General features: G+C 41.6%; 1 protein-coding gene and 1 long non-coding RNA gene across 4 annotated transcripts in view; one reads left to right on the plus strand and one right to left on the minus strand.

Annotated features, from left to right (window-relative positions):
- Positions 1-1,173: 1,173 nt before the first annotated feature.
- Positions 1,174-21,385, plus strand: pico (ras-associated and pleckstrin homology domains-containing protein pico). 3 transcript variants are annotated; one of them, XM_017079683.4, is made up of 4 exons: positions 1,174-1,802; positions 16,525-17,665; positions 17,731-19,980; positions 20,091-21,385. In XM_017079683.4, the coding sequence occupies exons 1-3, from the start codon at positions 1,659-1,661 to the stop codon at positions 19,959-19,961; spliced, it is 3,516 nt and encodes a 1,171-aa protein (XP_016935172.2). In that variant the 5' UTR covers positions 1,174-1,658; the 3' UTR covers positions 19,962-19,980; positions 20,091-21,385. The 3 variants fall into 3 exon arrangements, with proteins under 3 accessions (XP_016935172.2, XP_065724230.2, XP_065724231.2); XM_065868158.2 differs by lacking the exon at positions 1,174-1,802 and adding an exon at positions 4,513-4,978; XM_065868159.2 differs by lacking the exon at positions 1,174-1,802 and adding an exon at positions 4,513-4,918.
- Positions 10,055-21,706, minus strand: part of LOC139353447 (uncharacterized) — a 46,156-nt gene continuing 34,504 nt past the window's right edge. The window contains exon 2 of the long non-coding RNA XR_011604720.1: positions 10,055-10,905. This is a non-coding gene — a long non-coding RNA (uncharacterized lncRNA). The remainder of the gene's footprint in view (positions 10,906-21,706) is intronic.

A 21,706-nucleotide genomic window follows, 5' to 3' on the forward strand; every position in this document is an offset into this window, starting at 1 on the left:
CCGCCGTCGAGTCTCGAGATGATCGCCCTGGAGCAAATGATCGAAGAGTTGTTTGAAGCCATCCGGGAGGACGGCCCCGACGTGGAGGAGCTGGCATGATTGACGAGATCAAGAAAGAATTAGATGAATATATCTAGGAATGACTGGAAGTGAGCCGATTCTTGGAAACAGCACCCACCCAACCAGCTACTTACATCAAATATTGTATACTAAATAAAAATATTATAAAAACTAATATTTAAAGAGGAAAAATAAGTTATATCAGGTTTGTCAAAATGTTTTAATTTTAATGCCAGGCGCAATGAGACCTAAGCATGATAAAGCATACACACAAAGCATACACCTTATATAGGACGGCATAATGCTAATATTTCAAATTTATTTCCATATATCTTAATGAAATAATCAAGTTCGCACGAAATTGTTATTTTTGAATTTGAATTACCGTTGCTGCTAAAGCGAAATCCAATTAGCAAACGCAAACGGTCTCTCTACAAGTTTAGAACGAGTCTCGGCTAAGTAAGCGAGGACAGTAACCGGGGATCCACTATATTGAGATGTGCTAGGGCTGCCGAAACCATCGGTACGTGGAAATGTGGCCGTACGCCGTACAGCTGAACTTGGAACATGGTCACATTCCTATTTGATATATTTTCACATCCCAATGCAGTATTGTTTTTTTTGAGCTGTGCGGGCGTTTCTCGGGGGCGTTTTTCGTGAAAATCTACGCACGGACTTTTCGTAGTTTCCCGATAGTAACCATCCGTTTGTTTTTTTCCGCTTTTTTTTCTGTTCTCCGCCACTCTGTTTGGGACTGCAGTTGGGGAATAAGTGTCCGAATTATTTGTGAATCACCGATGGCCGCGGGCGGTGGAAACTGCACCTTTGTGGGATGCTGCTGGCTGCCAATGCAAATGGAATCGGAATTGGAAATGCAAATGCACTCGGCGCAGGGCGGCCACAATAAATAGCTACAAGGATTCTAGTACACAATCGAATTCATTCAAGAAGGACAATATAGGACCTGGCAATTGGAAACTCGATTGAGAATTATTCGAATTGGAATTGAAATTGTAACTGGAGTTGGAGTACTGGGTGTGCGAGCGAAAGAGAGGGCGAGAGGCAGCAGTCACACAGACACACGAACCCAACACACACACACTCACTACTCCAGTGCATAAAACTCCAAATTGCGTTCGTCTCTCTCTTCGTTTCGTTTGCTCTCTCCCCTTCGTTCGCCCACGCAACGCAACGCCTGCAGAGCCAGAGAGAGATAAAAGGAGAGCAAGGGAGCGAGCCGGAGTGCGAGTGCGAGAGAGCAAGGAAGTGGTTTTTCCACCGAAAATATGGACAAAGGCAGACTGCAGAGTTAGCTGAAAAAAAAGGCAGAAACGAGACACAAACAGAAACAGAAATAGCGGTTAACAGTGCTCCCTTACTGCGAATCGTTGAAATTCAAGACGGATCGCTATCGCATTTCTTCAATTATGTCTGTTTCGCTTTTCATTCCGCTGCAATAAGCGATCGCACAACACAGAAAGGGGCAGAGAGAGAGAGAAAGGAGACAGGGCCAGAGCGAGAGCGAGAGAGAGTGCGTTCTCAATTGACGACTCCACTCCCACACACACACCCCCCGCCCCCTCGTCCCCATAATTACTATGGATTGTGGTGGTATTGCGGCACATCAACAACAACAACTACAGCAACAACTGCACTTACTCCAGCAACAGCTACAGCAACAACAACACCATCAGCAGCAGATACAACAACACAACCTCGAGGAAGCAGCAACAATAACAAATGTAAGTATCTCCCAATCCCAAGTTTCTCCAAATGTGTTTGTGTTTCTCAGTTATTTCCTCTGTACTTCATAATTCGAACCCACACAAAAAAAACAATCATAGGACAGAGTTACACAGAGAAAAAATGGATGTGAAATATTTACATTTATCATATCATTTTAATGTAATTAAGTAATAATAATACATTTTGTAATATTATTTTTGTTAGGTTTTTTTATCTCGTTTAAAATTGTCAAAGTAATTATGAATAATTTATCATTTTATATACATAATTCTTTCTGTGTATTCAAGATGAATTTTATTCTAAAGGTCTTGTACATATTGATATATTTTTACTAACCAACATTTAAGTGAATTATAATTCCCAATTGGTTATTTTCCAAGTGTATCTATCATATTACAACATTATAAATATGATGGAGCTAATAGTTTGATAGTTATTTATCTTCATGTAGTAAAGAGATTTAGTAACTTGGTTAAATCCATAAAATATAGCCATGTCGTAGGGACAGATTTTTTCCTAACCAAATTTTCCATTCGGCTCATTCAAATGGACCGAAGAAAAATGAATAAAAACGAACTCGGAGAGTGGGATGATTAATCTGTAGACCAGCTGCTGGGGCAATAGCAACAACTCAACGCCTTGAAAGTCCAACAAAGTGCCGACACATTAATTGGTGTACTAACTTTTTTGCTCTTTCTTTCGCTTCTTTCTCCGTTCTTACCCCATTACTTTCACCGTGCATAAATTCTGAAAGAGTTGCCGATCGTTGGAGTTTTGTTCAGTTTTTTTATATATTTTTTTTTTTCTGAAGTTCTGGATTTGTTTATACGAGAGCGGAGAAAAACCCGATTCCATTCCCGATGAAAGACGATGTGCGATACAATACGGCAACAACAACGAAGGCGACCAAATTGTTGTTGCTGCCCCTTTGTTTTTGCCGCAGCAGCGGGTGCTCGTCCGCCCCCTTTTGCGTCTTTAGTTTCCATCAGTTTGTGGCATACCCCCGACAAGGAAGGTCCATTAGTTTCCGGATCAGGATGGTGGTAATACGCAGATAAAACAAATCTTAATTCAGACAGAATAGTGAATATTATCAAGAACTTTTACTATAATTTCTATATTTATCCTTTATTGGATACAACCCGTTACTGTTTCAAAGCGAAAAGGAAAAAGTATCAAAATATCTCGAATATTTAGCGTAATATGCTTGATTTAAAATAGTGTTCTATAGTTAAATGTCCTTAAATCATCTTATTATTATTTGTTATTTATCTTTTTTTTTAATTTATTGACAAAAATTATTATTACTTTTCAAGAATGTAATAAAACTAGACTCCTTAAATTGCTTATAAAATGGTTTAGACGAAGTAGAATATCATTTAAGGATTTTTGTGATAAAAATGTTGTTTGCTAAACTGTTTCCTACCTTTGTGGGAAGCTGCAAGGCTTTCAGCACTGACAACATACAATAAGTAAATACAGTTGTATACAACTATCCCAAGGATCCCAATCCCAATCCCACGACGTGACTGCGTGCACCTCAAGGATTCACAGCAGGACTCTGTCCTCCCGGTGCGTGTCAAATTTGCTTAATTGCGCCCATAGGTCAGCAAAATTCGGCAAAAATGCGTTTTACCTACCCATTTCGGCTTGTCCAGCACGCACAAATTTTCATTTTCCCAAATGTAAATATTACACATCAGCAAAAAGGCAATGCGTACCTATGTATAGTTGAATGAGCTGTTGTGTGACAGCAATAAAATTAAAAAAAATAACAAATTGGGGTATACAAGTAGGTAATATCACATTGTTTTGCAAATATAAATTGTTAGACTAACAACATGCGAAACCCATACAATTGAAATTAGCAGTTAAACTTTTAAGCTGTTCATAAATAGTAATATGTTATATAAACAATATTTTAGAAAAAATTAATTTTCCTCGCATTTGTATAGTTTTACATTTTTAGGGTCATTTGTACAAAAATATGTGGGTGCTAAAGAGTTCTTCAAAGGAGCAAAACTGACTAATCTTCAGGAAGTTGAATATTTAAATTCATTATTCATATTTCATTAATTAATAAAAAAAGTCCTAAAATGTTCGTCTGATTTTTTTAAAACCCTATTTTGTTTGGTTTTAAATAATCTACTTGGTGACTCCAAGATTTAAATTTTGGATTGGAATAGTTTTTTGTGACCCCTGATATGCGAAAGCTTACAATGTATGCGAGTCACAAAATCATTCGTTTTAAAAATGGTAAAAAAAAAAAAAAATTTAGTAATAATCCTTTCTGAAACGAAATGGTTTATGATGAACAGATGCAGCTTATAACGAAAAATCTCCTAACAAAAAGGGAGAAATACAAAGCTTTTGCAAAAATATAAGACAAGCCCACAAAAGTGTTCCAAGTTAGCCCATTTTGTTTAGTTATAAAGCACATGTATCTTAAGAAAGTACGTGCTAGATTAGGCGATGCGGACGCAGAACAAATGCATGCACATATGTAAATGTCTTCGGTACCACCCCCTACTTTTCTCACAGTGCACGCACTTGCATCTGCCGCCGACCAGGGCTGCCAACTTGCTTGCATCCGCAGGCCGGTTGGCAGCACTGGCAGCTCTCTCGCGTTTGTTTTGCTGTGTGCTTCGTCGGTGTCGTGAGTTCGTTTCCGAGTCTGTCGGCTTGTCAGTTTGTGAGTTTGTGAGTGCGCCATTTGAGTTTCGACCGACGCGCGCAGGAGACGTGACATCGCAGAGCGGAAAGAAAAGGCTGGCAAGGCGAAGCGGCACGAATCGAAACGAAAGAAGACGAAAAGCAGCAGCAAGTAACGAAACTGAACAAACGGAACGGCGGATGCGAGTGCGAGAGTGATTGGAAAAAAGAGCGCGCGCGGAATTCGAAGTGCACAATTATTCAATTTTATTTTTATTTTTTTGACTTTGCGTTCCGTTTCGGTCCAAATACGTAGCCTCTTTTTTTTGTGTCTTTTTTTCCCTCTTGTTGGCTGCTGCGTTTATTAAGTTCCTTTAAAGTGCCCTGATCCATTGTGTTGTGATTGCCGCTTTTATATACACAAAAACAAACATCGGAAGGAGGCAGCACATTGCGCGGGGTAAATGAAGCAATAATTAAAAGTGCCTTTTGTTAATTGCCAGAAAAAAACGAAAAGAGGGTGAGTGAAGGGGGCGCGAAAAAGAGACTGGGAACGAAAAACAAAAAGAGAAAGATAGGAGTTGTGTGTTGATTTTTGGCAGTTTTAAGTTTGTTCCCAGTTTTAAACCATGAGAGGCATACGAATTTTGACGAAAATGTAAAATCAAGTCTTACATTTGTACACTTTATCTTTATTTTATTACCGATAACCTCATTTCTTTTAAAGCATGTGTAAATATCTATTAAACAAACATCATGAGCAAGTGCAGATTAACACTAACTGAAAACTATAAATGTAGTGGTAGTTCACATGTAAATTAACCCTTACTTCAGCGACAAGTTGCAGGTTAACTTTTGTAAAGTCTATTATAAAAAACTCTTTTATTTATCAGTTCATCAAAATAACAAAAAACGTTCTTTTTAAATGGAAAGAAATGGGGAAAATTCAACCATAAATAAGAAAGGGTAGGCCTTGAGTCGATTTTACGATTGTTTACTTTGTCTTCCATTTGTTGCGCCCTCGGAAATGGCTTTTAACGGGCAATTGAAACGGAGGTGGCAACCCTGGTAACTAGTACTCTCCCTTGTGACTTTTGCCGGTTATTCGCTCAGTCATATGTGCGTCATTCCACCCCCTTCCCCTCCCCCGCATCTACCAACCCCCCGCAGAGAGTCACCCGCATATTCGACTGACTCCTTGGCCACTCTCTTTTCGCCCACTCCTTTACTTCCCCTTCGCCAAATTGCTCCTGCACGTTCGTCAAATATTTGCTCAACTCTTTTTAATTACATTACACACACTCACGCACACATACCCCTTTTACGTGTACGCACCCAGTGGCTTACGCAGGGGGTGTTTCGCGTTTTAAGTCCCCTTTCAAGGATTTTATGACCGCCAAATATTAACTTTAAAAGATTTATGTTAGTTGAAATTTGAACAAAAAAAAAGAGGAAACCCCTTTGACAAATTCCTGCGTATGCCACTGGCACGCACACAGTCCAAAAACAGATTGTAATTGAAGATCTCTCACCAATTCAACGGGAAAATGGGACCAAAAAGAGAGCTGCATTCGGAAAAGTGTGACTCACGAGGCAATTCGTGGAAGTTCTGTGATTGATTTTATAGATTCCAAGAGAGAAAAAGGCACTAGACCTAGACCAGTTTTGCCCATTAATTACACATGTATATCTGTCGTGGGCATTTTTCATCTGACACATGGAGTGGTGGGGGCTGTTGAGAATTCTTATACCCTTAAAGGAGACATTTACGACCCTATGAAGTATCATAATATCCTATCTAAACTAGAGGCTAGAAAAATTGGAATTCATATCTGATACCTACATCGATCTAGATCTAGATAGATATCAAGTTTCTTTACAATTTTGGCTTGTTTTAAAGAGGATCTATTATTAAGGAAATCTTAAATTGAAGATTTGATTGTTTTTGAAGACTACACCTGGTTTCAGGGAAAATCAGCGTTCTACATTACATTGCTTACATAATTTTGTAATGGTCCACTTGACCGAGTGATCCGTATTGGAAATGTACTGCTGCGATTGCATTAGCCCTCTTTTTTTGATTTTGGCCCACACCCACCCACACATGTTTATTTCGTAAATCCCTGCACGCAATCGTAGCCATGAAATGTGGGATTTTCGCCCACAAACATATCTTTCTCCCAAAATATTTCATATTTTCTATAAGACTTTGGGGGGAAATACTGATAAGTTACTTATGTTCATCCTTATCAAATTAATTATATAAAATTCTTTAAGAAAGAATAAGTTAAAAAGCCTGATCCGATCTGGAAAACTATAGAACATGCTCTGCGTGCTACAACATTTCTTTAAAACAGTCTATAACAGAAAGTGCCATAAAGATTTTGATCACCTGATGTTTAAAGGTACGACTCTATAAATGCTTTTCACACTTTGGCTGCATATTCCGGTGTTCTGATTTTTCCGTAAGACCATTACTTTAGATTTTATGATTCTCTTGTTACACGCCCTGCTGCCTTTGATTTGCTTTGCTTTTTGCCTTTTGCTTTTCCCTTTCTGCTTTTCGCTTTTTGCTTTTTGCTGTGTGCTTTTACATGGGTTGCCGGGTGCGACATCGTCTGAATTTTTATGCGGCAAATGCTACGCTGTTCATTTGTTGTTGTTGTTGCTGTCGCTGTAAAAATTTTATTATCGCTTGTTTCCGTTTAGGAACCAAAAATGGGGAAAAATAATGGACACACACACGCGCTCACGCAAGCACACAAATACACAAATGCGTTTCGCCATCAAGCATTTTCCATGATGGAAGACACTATTTAGTAATGTGGGGGAGTTGGAAGAGATAGTGGGTGCATAAAACGAAATAGAAGAAAGTACCGTGAAGGTGTCACTTTTTAGGTAACTAAAATGCAAAACGCAAATAAAAAGTTGTTTACTAGACAGTTCTATTATGATATAATATAATATAATGGTTCTTGAGATATAAGAAAACTTAAAAAACAATTTTCCAAGAACTTATGTATATTATCTTGCGGAAATGTAAAAAATTTGGCTTGGTCCCCATGTTGATTGCGAAATTATGGTTTTGTAAATTTATGTTGCTTCTGTCTGAATATTATGCCACTTCGTGGTTTCTTTATCTCCACCCACATATTCTGACCGTCTGCATTTCCAAATGGGACCTTGGGGCATTGGGTCAGGGGTGCCAAGCCCGATTGTTCTTTTGGTTTTTTGATAATGCTCACTGTTTAGCTTCTATTTAGGGAACCGTCTAGTATTTCTTTTGCGAAAAGTAGCTGAAATAGTCATAACATAGAGTCTGCTATCAATATGGAAATATGTAACTCACAATGAGCGCTTACACAACTGCGTCTATGAATTAGTAATATGAAAACAGTTGTTTTTAATCGAGTTCAAGAAGAATTGCAAATATGGAAAATATACATACCTAAGTTTATTATCTAGGTCAAGAACAGCCGAAGCGATATAATAAAAGTAGATTACTAGATGCAAAGGGTTCAGATATCATATGGACGGTCAACACATCGAAATACTAATGTCAGTAATATATTCCTCAAGTTACAAAGAGTTCTAGACAATTTTCTTGTATGTGTTGTTCATGGAGAACAATTAACCATCGTCAAATTGCATTGAAGTGCATTGCCTACAATTACTGATCAGTAATGGATTTTCATGGACTAAAATGTTTGGAATTCTCAAGATCTCTGAACATTTCATGGTTAGTTTATTGGTATTACAGTGTCCAATCGGTTTTATAATTATACAATCGACGAGTCTACTGCACATATACCCAATTAGAGAGTTTCCCCCATATCCATATCATTTTCCCTCCATTCGGTTCATCATCTATTGATTCTTCCCCTCTTTCGCTTCTCGAGATAATACTGCTGGCTCTCGGGGTCGATGGGTCTCGTCTTCATTTCAAAATAAGCGGACATTTTCTTGTATATCTTGTATTTTTAGTTGTGGTTTTTGGTTTTGGCTCCGACTCCCCTCTGTTTTTGCCTTTCCCCATGCCATGCCTTTCTTTATGCTCCACTCATTTTTTGCCATCCGCTGTGGGCGTCTGTTACAATTTGTAAATTATATTTAAACACGAGCTGCATGCGTTCGTCGTCTTTCGATGTGGATTCGGATTTGGATTCGGATGCGGACTCGGATTTGGGTTCGGATTTGGTTTGCGTCGGAACAGATCGGTTTCGATCAGGAGGAAACTGCTGCGGCGGCGGGAATGGTAATGGGAATGGAATTGGGGATCGGATTGGATCGGATCGGGGTCTCTGTGTGCCACCATGTAGGCGTGCAGTGAACCAATTTGGCTAATAGATTGTATTTCGCCACACGAGCAAACAGTGAGAGAGAGAGAGGTGGAGAACCAGAAAAAAAAGACACTAATGCAGTTGCATGGGGATTATTTAGCACACTGAACTCTGCGTTAAATGGGCCTTCGGTCACACTGTAAATCAGTTGCTTGTTCCCAATTTAAATGCGATTCCCATTCTAGTTGTCATTCCTATTCCTATTCGTATTCCTATTCCTATTCCCATTGCTATCCCCATTCCCATTCCCAGGCTCAATGTTTTCGCTAATTGACTTCGTCTAAAGTCCGCAATAAACATTTCAGCAATTTAAAGCGGTCTCACACACTCACACACAAACGTTCGTTCGGATGTGTTTACATATGCAAGATCTAGATATAGACTAGATGACTGTATAATTTATAGATGGTCTTTAGCACATTTTAAATTCCGCATTCCGTTCCTAATTGATTCCGTTGGAACGTAAAAGTTATGCGTGGGCTTTGCATTTAGCTTCCAATTTGCCGAATTAGTTTCTATGATATTATAATGCACATTGATTGGAATACAACCGAGCAGCAGCCCATCTAGGCCAATGATTTATAGAAAATGTTGTGCTTATCGTCCCCGGATTATTTCCCTTATTCATTCCCCAGAGGGGAAAAAACCACCGCCACCCTCAATCCCTTCCGAAATTGATTGAGCTGCAATAAAAAATTTGTCAAAATTAAGAAAGGGTGGGCGAACCGACCATAAACCTTGTAATCACACATTCTGATGATTTATAATTCAGGCCGAAAAATAAAATTATAAGGCCACGGTCTGCTACTACTACACTGCACTTTACAATATCAACAAGTGATTGATGTTGATGTGGATAGGAGTGGTGGATGAAGAGGGAAGGAGGGTGTCTAGTCCTGAACCAAGGGAAACCGATTCGATCGCATCCAGAGTGGCATGAAAAAGGAAAGGGAACATCTCAAATTACAAGCATTGCTCTTGTTCTTATTGCACTCGAAAAATAATATATAAACTTTAGATGGAATTGTTATGAAGAATTGAAGGCCTGAAGAATTCGCGTTGGCGGTTCTTAGTGACACATACACTTTTGATCTTCTCTATTTATTAGTATTTCCCAAGTATTATAACACAAATTAAAGCATTGCTCTTGTTTGCAAAGTAATATATGTTTGAAACTTTAGAAGGATTTGTTACGAAGAGATGAAGGCCTGAAGAATTCGCGTAGGCGGCAAGTTCTTAGCGAAACATATGAGAAATAGGCATTCTTTTGTTCTACTCTTTATTTATTATTATTTGCCAAGCACATTAAAAGTATAATTGGTTTATGTTTATATGATCATTAAAATGCGATGAGGGGTTTTCTTTGTCTATTTGTCATCGGGGTTTCTTCAAGTGTACTTGGGACACGCCTTGAATGTGCGCAAATGGGATAACCAACCACCGTTGGAGGATGTACTCAAAAACGCATCTGTTCCTTGGGTCTACGACGACTGAGACGGAGACTATCTTGATCTCATAATCAGCGGAGTGTGGTGTGTGTGTCTGACTCAGAGGGGTTGAAGAAACAGGCAAGATGAAAAAAAAAAAGAAAACCAAACTCAAAAAAGCGGACGAACGTCATCAGCATTTTTTTTTGTGTTGTATTTTTGGGCCTTCTCCTTTTTGCCACTTTGCATTGTGTGTTTGGTGGCAGGTGCAACGTCTGTTGGTTGCCATTGTTGTAGAGGTTCCCCCGTGATATGGGCATCGCGATGGGTTCGAGTTGAGTGCGTAGCAGCAGTTGCCCCGAAAATAAAATAAGGGGCGAAACCTCGGATCCGATTTACTGTTGATTATACTGAACAGGCGGCAGCTGCATTTAAGGACACGCGTCACTTGCCGCTCCTTTCCACGCGCCACACAAAGCCGAAGAACGATCTCTGGTCAACAACGCAGATTTCTTCTGGACCCCCATTCGCTCTTCATCTTTATCCTGTGACAAGGGTTCCGAAACATTTCTCAAGTAGGATCAGATGTTTCCTAAGGATCGCGTGTGTTGATTTAATGGGTTTTCGTCTTTTTCCTTCCGCTTCCTTGATGAGTTTCAGAGGGTTTTTGAAGTTTTGACCTGAAAAAGGGATATAATATTAATGGAGCACGTCTGAGGATATATTTATGTTTATCAAGTACTTGGAAACCTGGTTCAGTTTTTTAACGATCCTAAAAACCATCAGTTCTAAAGCCAAATAAAAACGGAAAATTCGAAATATAAATCTTAAAGTTAATAGTTCCTGGAAAGTATTACCGCTAATTGTATCAAATTGTGTGTGTTTTTTTTTTTACAACAATCCATTATGGGAACCACTAACATTGCACAGTAGCAGTATTTCCATTTCCTGGCAATTTGGGCTGCCCTTCATGGTTACTTATTCTTTGGTTCACCCGGTTGCATCGTCTTGCCTTGAACTTAACTCTGCGGGTTGACTTTGACGTACACAGACAAAAAATGGGCATCAATTCAATTGGTTTTCGTATTGTTAAGACCTTTGTATGGGACATATAGAGATATTTGAACAATACCGAACTATAAAAGCAGCTGTCAGCATATTTGGATAGCAATATATAAAGATCTTACTATTTAGCTGTTTTTGGTACCTTTATAAGCTGTGCCATTTATTATTCTCATAGGTTGACCCAAAATAAGTCAATGTTAAAGATATTTTCTATGCTTAGGTTCTTTTCTCTTTGTGGACAACTGAAGGGGGGTCCTCCAATTAGGCTGCTTAACGAACCAAGCCCAAAGTCAAACCGAAACGAACGACGTAAAGTTAAGTAGAGTGTAGTGGAGTCAACTCAACTCAACTGAACCCAACTAAAACCGAGTTGGAACGCAACTCTGTTGCTTTCTTGATGGTGATGATGGTCATCAGTCGAAATGGTGGCGCAAATTCAGGCACTCGCATTATAAATTCCAGTATTCCATATACATATTATATATATATATACACCATATTCGAGGTTTTCGTTTTATGAGCGACAATTTCGCCAAAGGAGCGAAACGCCTGCTCTATAAGGCCCTGCCATGACTCCCGGGTGTTTTCGGTGTGTGTGAATGGGGCCCATTAAAAGTTAAATTTAATGTATTAATTTATTTTTTGTTTGCCTGCCATTGTTGCTTTTGTCCACTCTTGTGTTGTTTGCGCTGCTCTTTTTTTGTTTTTTTTTTTGTTTTTTGGCAACGCTGTTTGTTGTTTTTATTAATCGACTGCGGAAGTTGCTGTAAATGTCCACAAACATGAGAATATTCATAATGCGTTTGGGCCTTGAATAAAGAGGTCTCCCCACCCATGTGGTATTTTGTTTTTTTCCCCTGACTGACTGACGTCAGTGGAGAAGGGGGACTCTCGCTTTTAGTTAATTACTGAAAATATTATTGTAGTGCAAAAGTAATTACTTTGGAGGAAAAAAAAAACTCCCCAGGGAGTGGAATGAGCCCAGAACATGCGACTTGGGTTGAGTAGGTCATGAGTAGTGAGCATTGCAGTGTTTGACCACTTGTTAAATAGAGTTGGTTAGATATGACCCTTATGGTAAGGTAGGTCACCCATTTAATATCAAAAGTAAGTGGGTAAAAGTAAGTAACAACCCCAACCTCGATTCGGACTTAATAGCTGCGCTTTAGCTCTCAGTTGGTTGCCCATACAATTATCGGATCCGCTAAGGTTATAATTGGTTTATCATGGAACTCATGCCTCTATATTGGTAGCATTGATCTGGACCCATGCTTCTCCCAAGGTGAACAACAGAAAACCGATCCACTAGGAACATTGAACTGCAGCTGAAAAACTTATTTACAGATCAACTGCGACTGAAACGTAGGGTTCCAGGGGAAAAAAAACAGAGCGGACAGTGGTTTATTTCATTTCACACTTGACGATTGTAATTTAAAACACTTTTAAACACAGACGTCTTAATAACAAGGCGATTTTATTGCCAGTAACAAAGAAAAAACAGCGAATAAACTTCGAAAAGTATAAGTCAGCGATAACATTTAAGTTTATCATGTGTCAAATTTTGTTTATAAGGAAAAAAAACCTAGTGTGGGGGAAATTCCCTTTTAAAGCTAGAAACAGGAAGCTGTTGAAATAACTCGGTCTAGTTTTACCGGCTCTTAAATAACCAAATGCAGTTGTTTATGAAAATGGAGACATGCATTTATTGAAAGTAAACGTTTTAAAGCTAATGAGAAATATTAACTTATGTAAATATACACCTTTAAAAAGGTATGTCATAAAAAATAAGGGCACGTATGACTCAGATTGGGATTACCTGAACAACTGTTGGCAAACTAACGTAATTCTTATATAACAAGCAATAAAAAATATAGATTAAAATATACTTTAAATATTGTTGAGTGTAAAAACAAGAGTTTTACAAAGATGAGAATTTTGTATGGGTTAAGAGTTTTGCTGCTTACCTTTCTTGTAGCTAAACTAAATTCATAACTAACCTACTATCGCATTCACCTTTTTCTATTTGCGTTTGGTCTGTTGATACTTGGCTGTGAGGGGACCCATACTTTGCCAAACTAATGACAGTGCTCAGAAAAAAATCAGGAGTACAATATCAAATGAAAGTGATCTCAAAGCCTTGTATTCATTTTAGTTTCCATATTACTCCGGTTGCAACATATGAATTAAAATTGATTAATGGCTGTATTATTTTATATTATACTTTGATGGTTTTCCTTCTCTGTCACGCTATAATTCCCAATGGGTTTTGGCTTTGATTAGATAAAAACCGGTTTCGTTCACTGGATAAGTCAGCAATAAAAGCTCTTAAAAACCTAGACTAAATATTTAAACATGCTCTCAGACATGTGTATTTACTTTATAGATTTTCTTGCTATATAGAAGTATTCCCCCCAAGTGAAATATATTTTGGTGATAGATTTTTTTCCTGTGTCGTCGAACTGAGAATGGGAGTGCAGTAGTGGACCGACCTATGCAAATATGCAAACAAGAGCCGTAAACTAACAGCAACAAATGGCCGGTAGAATGGGATTCTGTGTGTGAGGTCTGTTCTGAACCCCCCTGACCATTTCCCCGTGGGTTTCTCAATTGAGGATTTGTTGTTGCGGCTGTCATTGAACTTTGTGGACAACCGATTGAGGGTTTTGGGGAAAAGGGCAATCGTGGAGGTTATTAGATGCCGCCGCCGCTGTCCATATATATTCTGTATGCCGTACTCCGTTTCCCGTATTTATGTACATTTCTGTCCATAAATCAACGCTAACCAAGCGGGGCGACATGTGCATTGTTGAATGGAACCAGCTCTCTAACCTCGTTTCAACCTTCCCCCCATATCATCCACATCCACATCCACACCATCGCATCACCATTATCCGCTGCCCTTCTCGGTGCGTTGAACAACTGACACTGATGGCAGATCATCATCGCAAGTCCCGGGTGGAGTTCAGTTGGGTAAAGTGCCAATTACCTAAAAAGTAAAGTAAAAACAAAAAAAAAACAAAAACCTTTTCGAGCCACGCAATGACTCATTCAGTCGACCGTTGAAAAGGCCATAAAAAAGGCAACTCCATCACCAGAAAGTAACCGAAATGACCAGTAAGACGTGGGCAGTTGTCAGCGATGTCACATATTCCCCGAGTTACATACCTCGGATAGTATGCAATAAGAATGGAAGTGAAGTCTTACTTAAAAACTGAAATGAGCCAAATTTCCAGGGTAATAACAAAGTGTTTTAACAGCAGTTCAATTATTGTATTAAAATACGGTGTATAAAAGTTATAGTTTGGTAAAAAATAAAAAAATACATTCAAAGATGCAGTACGTACGTAAAATCAAAGCTTTCGAAGACTAAAGGTCGAAAAAGTTTTTTTTTCTGTGTGATCTAATAAAACCCCTGTTCTCTACAAATCCATCCTATCTCTTCCGTCTTTCTCTTCCCCTTTCTCTTGGCCAATTGCCAGTCATTGTGATTGTTTTTGCCTTTGCCCCCAACCAGTTAACGACCCCCCCTCCCATGTTCTTTGTCGCTTTAATACGTGACTTATGCCTTGGTTTATTACTTAACACTCGCCACTCAGGCAGCCAGTCGTCGAGCAGTTCCAACTGCATTATATCGGGGCAATAGTACGGCGGCCAGAGAAACATCAGAAGCTGTAACCGGCGATAAAAACAGTGCTCAACAATCGGCAATGTCGACGGCTGCTGCTGCTGGAGAAACGCCAAAAGTGCTGGACGGCGGGGAAGTCGGCGGCTCAGCTTTTGATTGCCAAGCGACAGCAGTATTAGCAAATGTGCACAGCAAAAAAAATAATAGCCCGATATTAACTACATAATTGCATTGGATAGGGAAAAAAAAATATACTGTAAAAGACTGAAGTTTATAGTGTTTTTTCAGCGTAGGAAGTGCTAGGTTCGAATCCCACTGCTTAAGGATTTTTGTAATTTTTGGTACCTTAAAAAAAATTGTTTTGCCATTGTTCTCATTTCATATTGATATCGATTTATCAAATATATGTTAGTTATGTACAGGGTTTGATATTTAAAATTTAAATTCCTATTATTTAAAAAAAATAATTTTTTTTTTATTTTTTTTAAATATTTTTATGATAACCTATGTTTTGTTCAAGTTCAATTCCCACTGCATGCCTGTGATTTTAAAAAATTTTTCGTAGATAAATAAATGTATATTTTTATGATATTACAATCAAAACCATTATCACTATCTCAGTGCCATATCGAATAATAATCGTTTCGGTGTAATCTGCTCAGAAATGTGGTATAAAATCATTAAATTGATATCAATTTTTCTTTATGTGCGATTGGTGTTGGTGGCGGAAAGGGGCTGCCGTCCAAACTAAAAATGTGTAACGTGTTTGAAGCGAAGCTGTCGCCCAGAAAAGGGGTTCCAAAGGGGTAAGGGGGTAAGAGTGGCGGAAACGGTTGGCCCAGCTGCATTGGCAACCGACAATCGCCAATCGCCAATCGCTAATCGTAAAATCGTCGTTCGACAACGGACGCTCCACTGGGGCACGTTTCGAACAAACGGCAACAATAGCAAACGCGATGGGGAACCCAACTGATAATACTTAAACATTTCTGGGTCTCGTTATAAAGCCAAAGTTCCCCAACTACAATTATCATCTGCCGCATTTTAAATTCGAGCTATGGAGTCTGCGATTCACAGAGAAACGGTCCAGAAATGTTTAACATACTAGCTTCGTTTCAATTTCACTTTGAACAAATATTTCTGTGTCGAAACTGATAAATTTGAGTCATTAAAAAAAACATGGATAGATTGGATTAAACGGAAAAGTGTTTCAAACAGTTTGATTCGATTTCTGAATTAATGTTATCGATATTTAGAAGATTTGATTTAAATAGAGAAAGTCTAGAATCTATTACCTATAAAAATGTTCTTAAAATGCGGAGTACTGCCTTATAATGCTATAAATATATTAAGAAGTTTCAATATAAATATGGAAATCCTTGGATCTATTATTTTTCAGTATAATCTTAAAATGAGGTGTTTTATTGTACTAATTCTTGCAAACCGAGATCGCAAATTGGTTTACCCAGATAAAGATTATACTCTAAAATCTCCCATAAATGCTCAAGGATAAGAACTATGCCTGAACATTGTTTTTTAATATAATGAACGCATTTTTTATCTCAGTCAAGTTATGCTAATCCCACCATGTTGTTCTCCTCCATTCCAGATCAACCTTAGGGGCATCTTGGTGGGCGGAGCTGCCAGCGGCGGAGGAGTAGCCGGAGCAGGAGCAGGAGGAGGAGCAGGAGCAGCGGCTGGTGGTGCGCCGACAACGTCGACGACGACGACGACGACCGCCGCTGGCTTCGTGGCTGGTGGAGATTGCCCTGTGATCGGCGCCGGTGCTGGCGCTGGCGTCAAGCTGCGCAGGCACAGCGATCGTCCCCTGACGCCGGAGGCCAAGCAGCTCTCCCACACATACCGCATCTCCATGGCTAACCTGGAGGACTCGCAGGAGTCGGAGCTGGACCAGATCCTGGGCGAGCTGAGTCTGCTCGAGGCTCAAATCAGCTATGGTGAGGCGTCCCTGCTGCCCGGCATATGTGGTGCTCCAATGGCAGGTGCTCAGGTAGCACCGCCACCCGGAGTGCCCGCCCAGCTGCCCAGCAATGCCCCATCCATGGTCTCCATGTCGGCTGCCTCGTCGCGCTCCCATTCGCGCACCAACAGCAGCATCTCAGCGGACGTGAGCAGCTGCTCATCGTCCGGGATCTCGGAGAATGGACATGGTCTTGGAATGGGACTGGGACTCGTGGGCGGACCAGTGCCAGCTGGAATGATAGTTCATCCACCGCCACCGGTTGGCATGACCATGGGCATAACGCTGGGCGTTGTCACGCCCCGGGAGCCGCGCACTGAGTCGCCCGACAATGATTCCGCCTTTAGCGATACCGTATCGCTGCTGTCCAGCGAGTCGTCGGCCTCCTCGAACACATCCCTGCAACAACAACAACAGCAGCAGCAGTTGCACCAGCAGCAGCATCAGCAGCAGAAGCAACAGCTGGCCAGTTCCGAGAAGCTCGTCCATGGCGGACATGGCCATGGTCATGGCCAGCATGGTGGTCAGCAGAGTGGCGCCAACAGCATCTCGAAGGCGGCCAAGATCCAGCTGGCGCTGCACAAGCTCGAAAGTGCCTCCATCCGGCGGCTGTTTGTCAAGGCCTTCACCTCTGACGGCGCCTCCAAGTCACTGTTAGTGGATGAACGCATGGTCTGTGGTCATGTGACACGCCTGCTGGCCGACAAGAATCACGTCCTAATGCAGTCCAATTGGGCGCTAGTGGAGCACCTGGGCGATCTTCAGATGGGTTAGTAATTTAAAACTAAATAAGTGAAATTATTTGCTAATCCTTTCTTTTCCCCCAAACCACAGAACGCCTCTTTGAGGATCACGAGCTACTGGTGGATAACCTAATGACGTGGAACTCGGATGCCGGCAATCGCGTGCTCTTTCAGCAGCGACAGGACAAGGTGGCGCTGTTCTTACGCCCGGAGCTCTATCTACCCGGTCCTCAGATGACGCCTGGGTGCCAGCACGACGAGCAGACGCGGCAGATGCTGCTTGACGAGTTCTTCGATTCGCACAACCAGCTGCAGCTGGACGGACCGCTCTACATGAAGGCGGACCCCAAGAAGGGCTGGAAACGGTATCACTTCGTGCTGCGCTCCTCGGGCCTGTACTACTTCCCCAAGGAGAAGACCAAGAACACGCGCGACTTGGCCTGCCTGAATCTGTTCCACGGCCACAATGTGTACACCGGGTTGGGCTGGCGCAAGAAGTGGAAGTCGCCGACTGACTACACCTTTGGCTTCAAGGCGGTGGCTGACTCCTCGCTGAGCAAGTCGTGTCGCTCCCTCAAGATGCTCTGCGCCGAGGATCTGCCGACATTGGATCGCTGGCTGACGGCCATCCGAGTGTGCAAGTACGGCAAACAGCTGTGGGACAGTCACAAATCACTGCTCGAGGATCTCAGCCTGAGCCGCGACGATGCCGTTTCGCAGTCGAGCTTTGCCGTCTCCATGCGCAGTGAGTCGATCTCGAGCATCTCGTCGGCGGTGCCTTCGCAGTGCGGCAGCGTTTCCTCGGCCATCAGTAGCATGTCCAACTCGACCAGCGGCCGCACATCACGTGCCTCCAGTAGCAGCTCCAGCGGCTGCCTCTCGGACGACAACAACGGCTTTGACTCGGAGTTCACCACGGGCACCATCAAGCGCAAGCCCTCGATGAAGCCCAATCTGCCGCTGACTACGATGACGCGCCAGCTGAAGGAGGTGGGCGAGATCACCATCTGCGAGAGCGCCGGCGGTGATGCCAGTTCCCCCGAGCGAAGCGGTACACTAACGCGCCGCCACAGTCGACGCAAGTCGCAGGAGAGCAACGGCAGCGGCACACTCAAGCGGCGCCCCATTCCCGTGCCCGTAAGCACGGTGGTCAAACAGGTGGAGCCAATGGGCAGTGCCTCCTCCACTTCGTCCAGCAGCAATTCCACGCCCACGCCAACGCCCAGCATCTGCGCTAAGCCACCGCCGGGCGATGCTGCCTCGCTGATGTGCTCGTCCACGCTTTCGTTGGACTCGCTGCCGCCTCCGCCTCCGCCACCCGCTTTGGATGGTTCCGAAGACCAGGATGTGTACGGGTCGCAGCTATCGCTGGCGTCTCTGCCACCACCGCCGCCGCCCGAGGATGTGCTGGCCATGACCTATGCAGGACCGCCCAGTCCAGCTACTCCCACACCAATGAACAGCAATCTGATGATCATGATGCCGAACAGCAATGGATCGTTGCCGCCGGCGGTGCCGGCCAAACCCATCAAGCCGGCAGTGAAGCAGTCGCCTGGCGCTCTTAAGGCAGCGCCACCATACAAAGCGCCGCCGGATTATGTGGGCCCTGCCCAGCTGGCCGGACCGCCGTTGCCGCCGCCGCCACCCGCCCAGAAGAAAGTCTCGTTTGCCGACTCGCCGGTGCTGCTGCGTCGCAAGATGTGCTCCCCGGAGCCGGTGCTGCCACAGCGATCGCCAAGCACCACGCTCAGTTGCCATTCCAACTCCAGCGCGGGATCGGCCTACCAGACCTACGCACCCGGACCGATGTTGCCGCCACGCTCCGATCTGGCGCGCCTATCCAGCCAGAGCAACGGCAGCGGAAGCGAGGTAACCTCGCCAAAGCGACTGCAGGAGTCCGCCTCGAATCCGCCCCGCGACTTCCTCAAGGATCTGCAGCGCGTCATGCGCAAGAAGTGGCAGGTGGCGCAGAAGTGCAAGGCGGAGCCGGCCACAACGCCGCACGAGGTCCTGGGCTTCCGGGACTTTAGCAACGAGGACCTGCTGGCCGCCCACAACCTCAACTCGGGGGCTAACTCCTCGCACTATTACCGCGAGACGGCCAACGTGAGCCACTGGGTGCAGGAGCACTACGAGTACGCACACAATGCGCTCTACGAGAACGTGCACGCCCAGGTGAGGGCGGGCGGAGGAGGAGCTGGCGGAGATGCTGGCACACCCCCGCTGCCACCGCCGCCTGGCAATGCCGTGGCAGCCAAGAAGCGCCCTCCACCGCCGCCTCCAAAGCGGAGCGACAAGACGCACCTGACCAACCGGGTGTAGGGATCATCAACTGAGAAGAGTAAGTGAAGCGGGAGAAGCAGCATGCAGGTGGATTACGACAATCCACTTTAATGTCTCCCCTTGAATTTCAATATTTTGCAATCCAAAACTAATTTCCTTACTTTTCAGGTGAATCCGCTCACACACTTGGATCCTTAGTCTCGAAAGGAAGTAGTTTCATGGCGGAGCGAACAATATTTACTTGTCTACAAGAAAGCAAAAACAAGAATCTTACAAATTCCTATTTAAGTCTAGGCGAACAACAGAGCGAGATGGAAAAACCACTAATTAAATCATACATGCGTATGACTATATATATTTTCTAAGAATATGCTATGGCCACGCCCACTTCTCTTACAAAAGTATTACACATAACAGAGAATCAAACTGTAGAATTTCCTTTTAGGTTAGAGTTTAGAGTGAAACCACGTCAAAAGTGTCAACAACCACTAAAGGTTAAATTATATTTTTAGTTGTTGGCATGAGTTTAAATTTGTCGCTTAATACAAATCGTTTTCTTTTTTGTTGTATTAAATAAAATATTGCTTATAAATACATATTTTTTATTCTTAGAATTTTATTGGTTTTTTAACCAAAATGTCGTACACGCATTTTACCGTGCAATTATAAAATTAGCTCCATAACTATCAGATAACAGTTTTTGTTAACACTTTTGATATGGTTTGATTCTTCACCTACATTTTGATTCATTTCGAAAATCGAAAAAACAAAAAGCAAAAGGCAAAAAAGGAATTCTGCATTAGTAAAAATATTTAAGCTAAATTTTAGTTTGTAAAAAGAAAGGAAAAATGCATTTTAAAGCAATAGTGCATTATTTAAAAAACACTAAATTAGCGTTAGATAAGTGTACAATGTTTTTATATATACATGCACTTTTTAACTGTTTAGTTGCTCTTAGTATTGATTTTATATATTTTTTTTTGCGATAATCTTTGTAACGGTAGAGTGAACGTTTTGTAAGCGCATGAAATGCGCTGCGCTAGCAAAGGAAATGCCTTATAAAGCATATAAACCTAAATAGGGGAAGCCCTGCATATACACCTAATATATATATATATATTAATGCATACATATATGTGTTGATATATCCAAATAATTTGCTGTTTAAAGCGATATTATTATATTTATCTAAAAATTGTATTCCACTTTGATTGTTCAGTTTAAATAACCAAGTGCTTAGTTTTCAAAAGATTTGTCAAGTTCCTCAATAGTGTTAAATTTATCTTTCTCTTTGTACTTATCTCGAACCACAGATAAATCAGACAGATCAGCCATAAAATGCAATTTGTATGTGCAAATCAAACTATTTAAATTGAAGGCAATAAGAGAAAATGGAATCAATTCTGTACACAAATCAAATATGTAATTGTAATTGTAATAATATATAAATTAATCTTTTGGTACTTTTCGTTTACGAATTTTGTTTCTCAACATGTAATTTTTTAAGCGTTCCTATAGGTTCAATTTTTCTATGCATGCAGGTATTAAATAAGTTCAGTAAAGCTTAAAACGTTGGGGATTTGTTTTCCCCCGCTGTGTACTAGGCAAAACAAAGAAAAATGCAGAATAGCTTTCGATTCTCTATAATCGATATAAATATATCTTGCAATCTTTAAATGGACGATTTAATACCATTGATCGGTTTCCAATTATCGATTATATAATTGCTCATTTCTGTAATTGTTTTTGTGTAGTAACTTGTTTGCCATTTGTTTTGTATGTAT

This window comes from Drosophila suzukii, chromosome X (assembly GCF_043229965.1).
Source record: "Drosophila suzukii chromosome X, CBGP_Dsuzu_IsoJpt1.0, whole genome shotgun sequence".
NCBI lineage: Eukaryota > Metazoa > Arthropoda > Insecta > Diptera > Drosophilidae > Drosophila > Drosophila suzukii.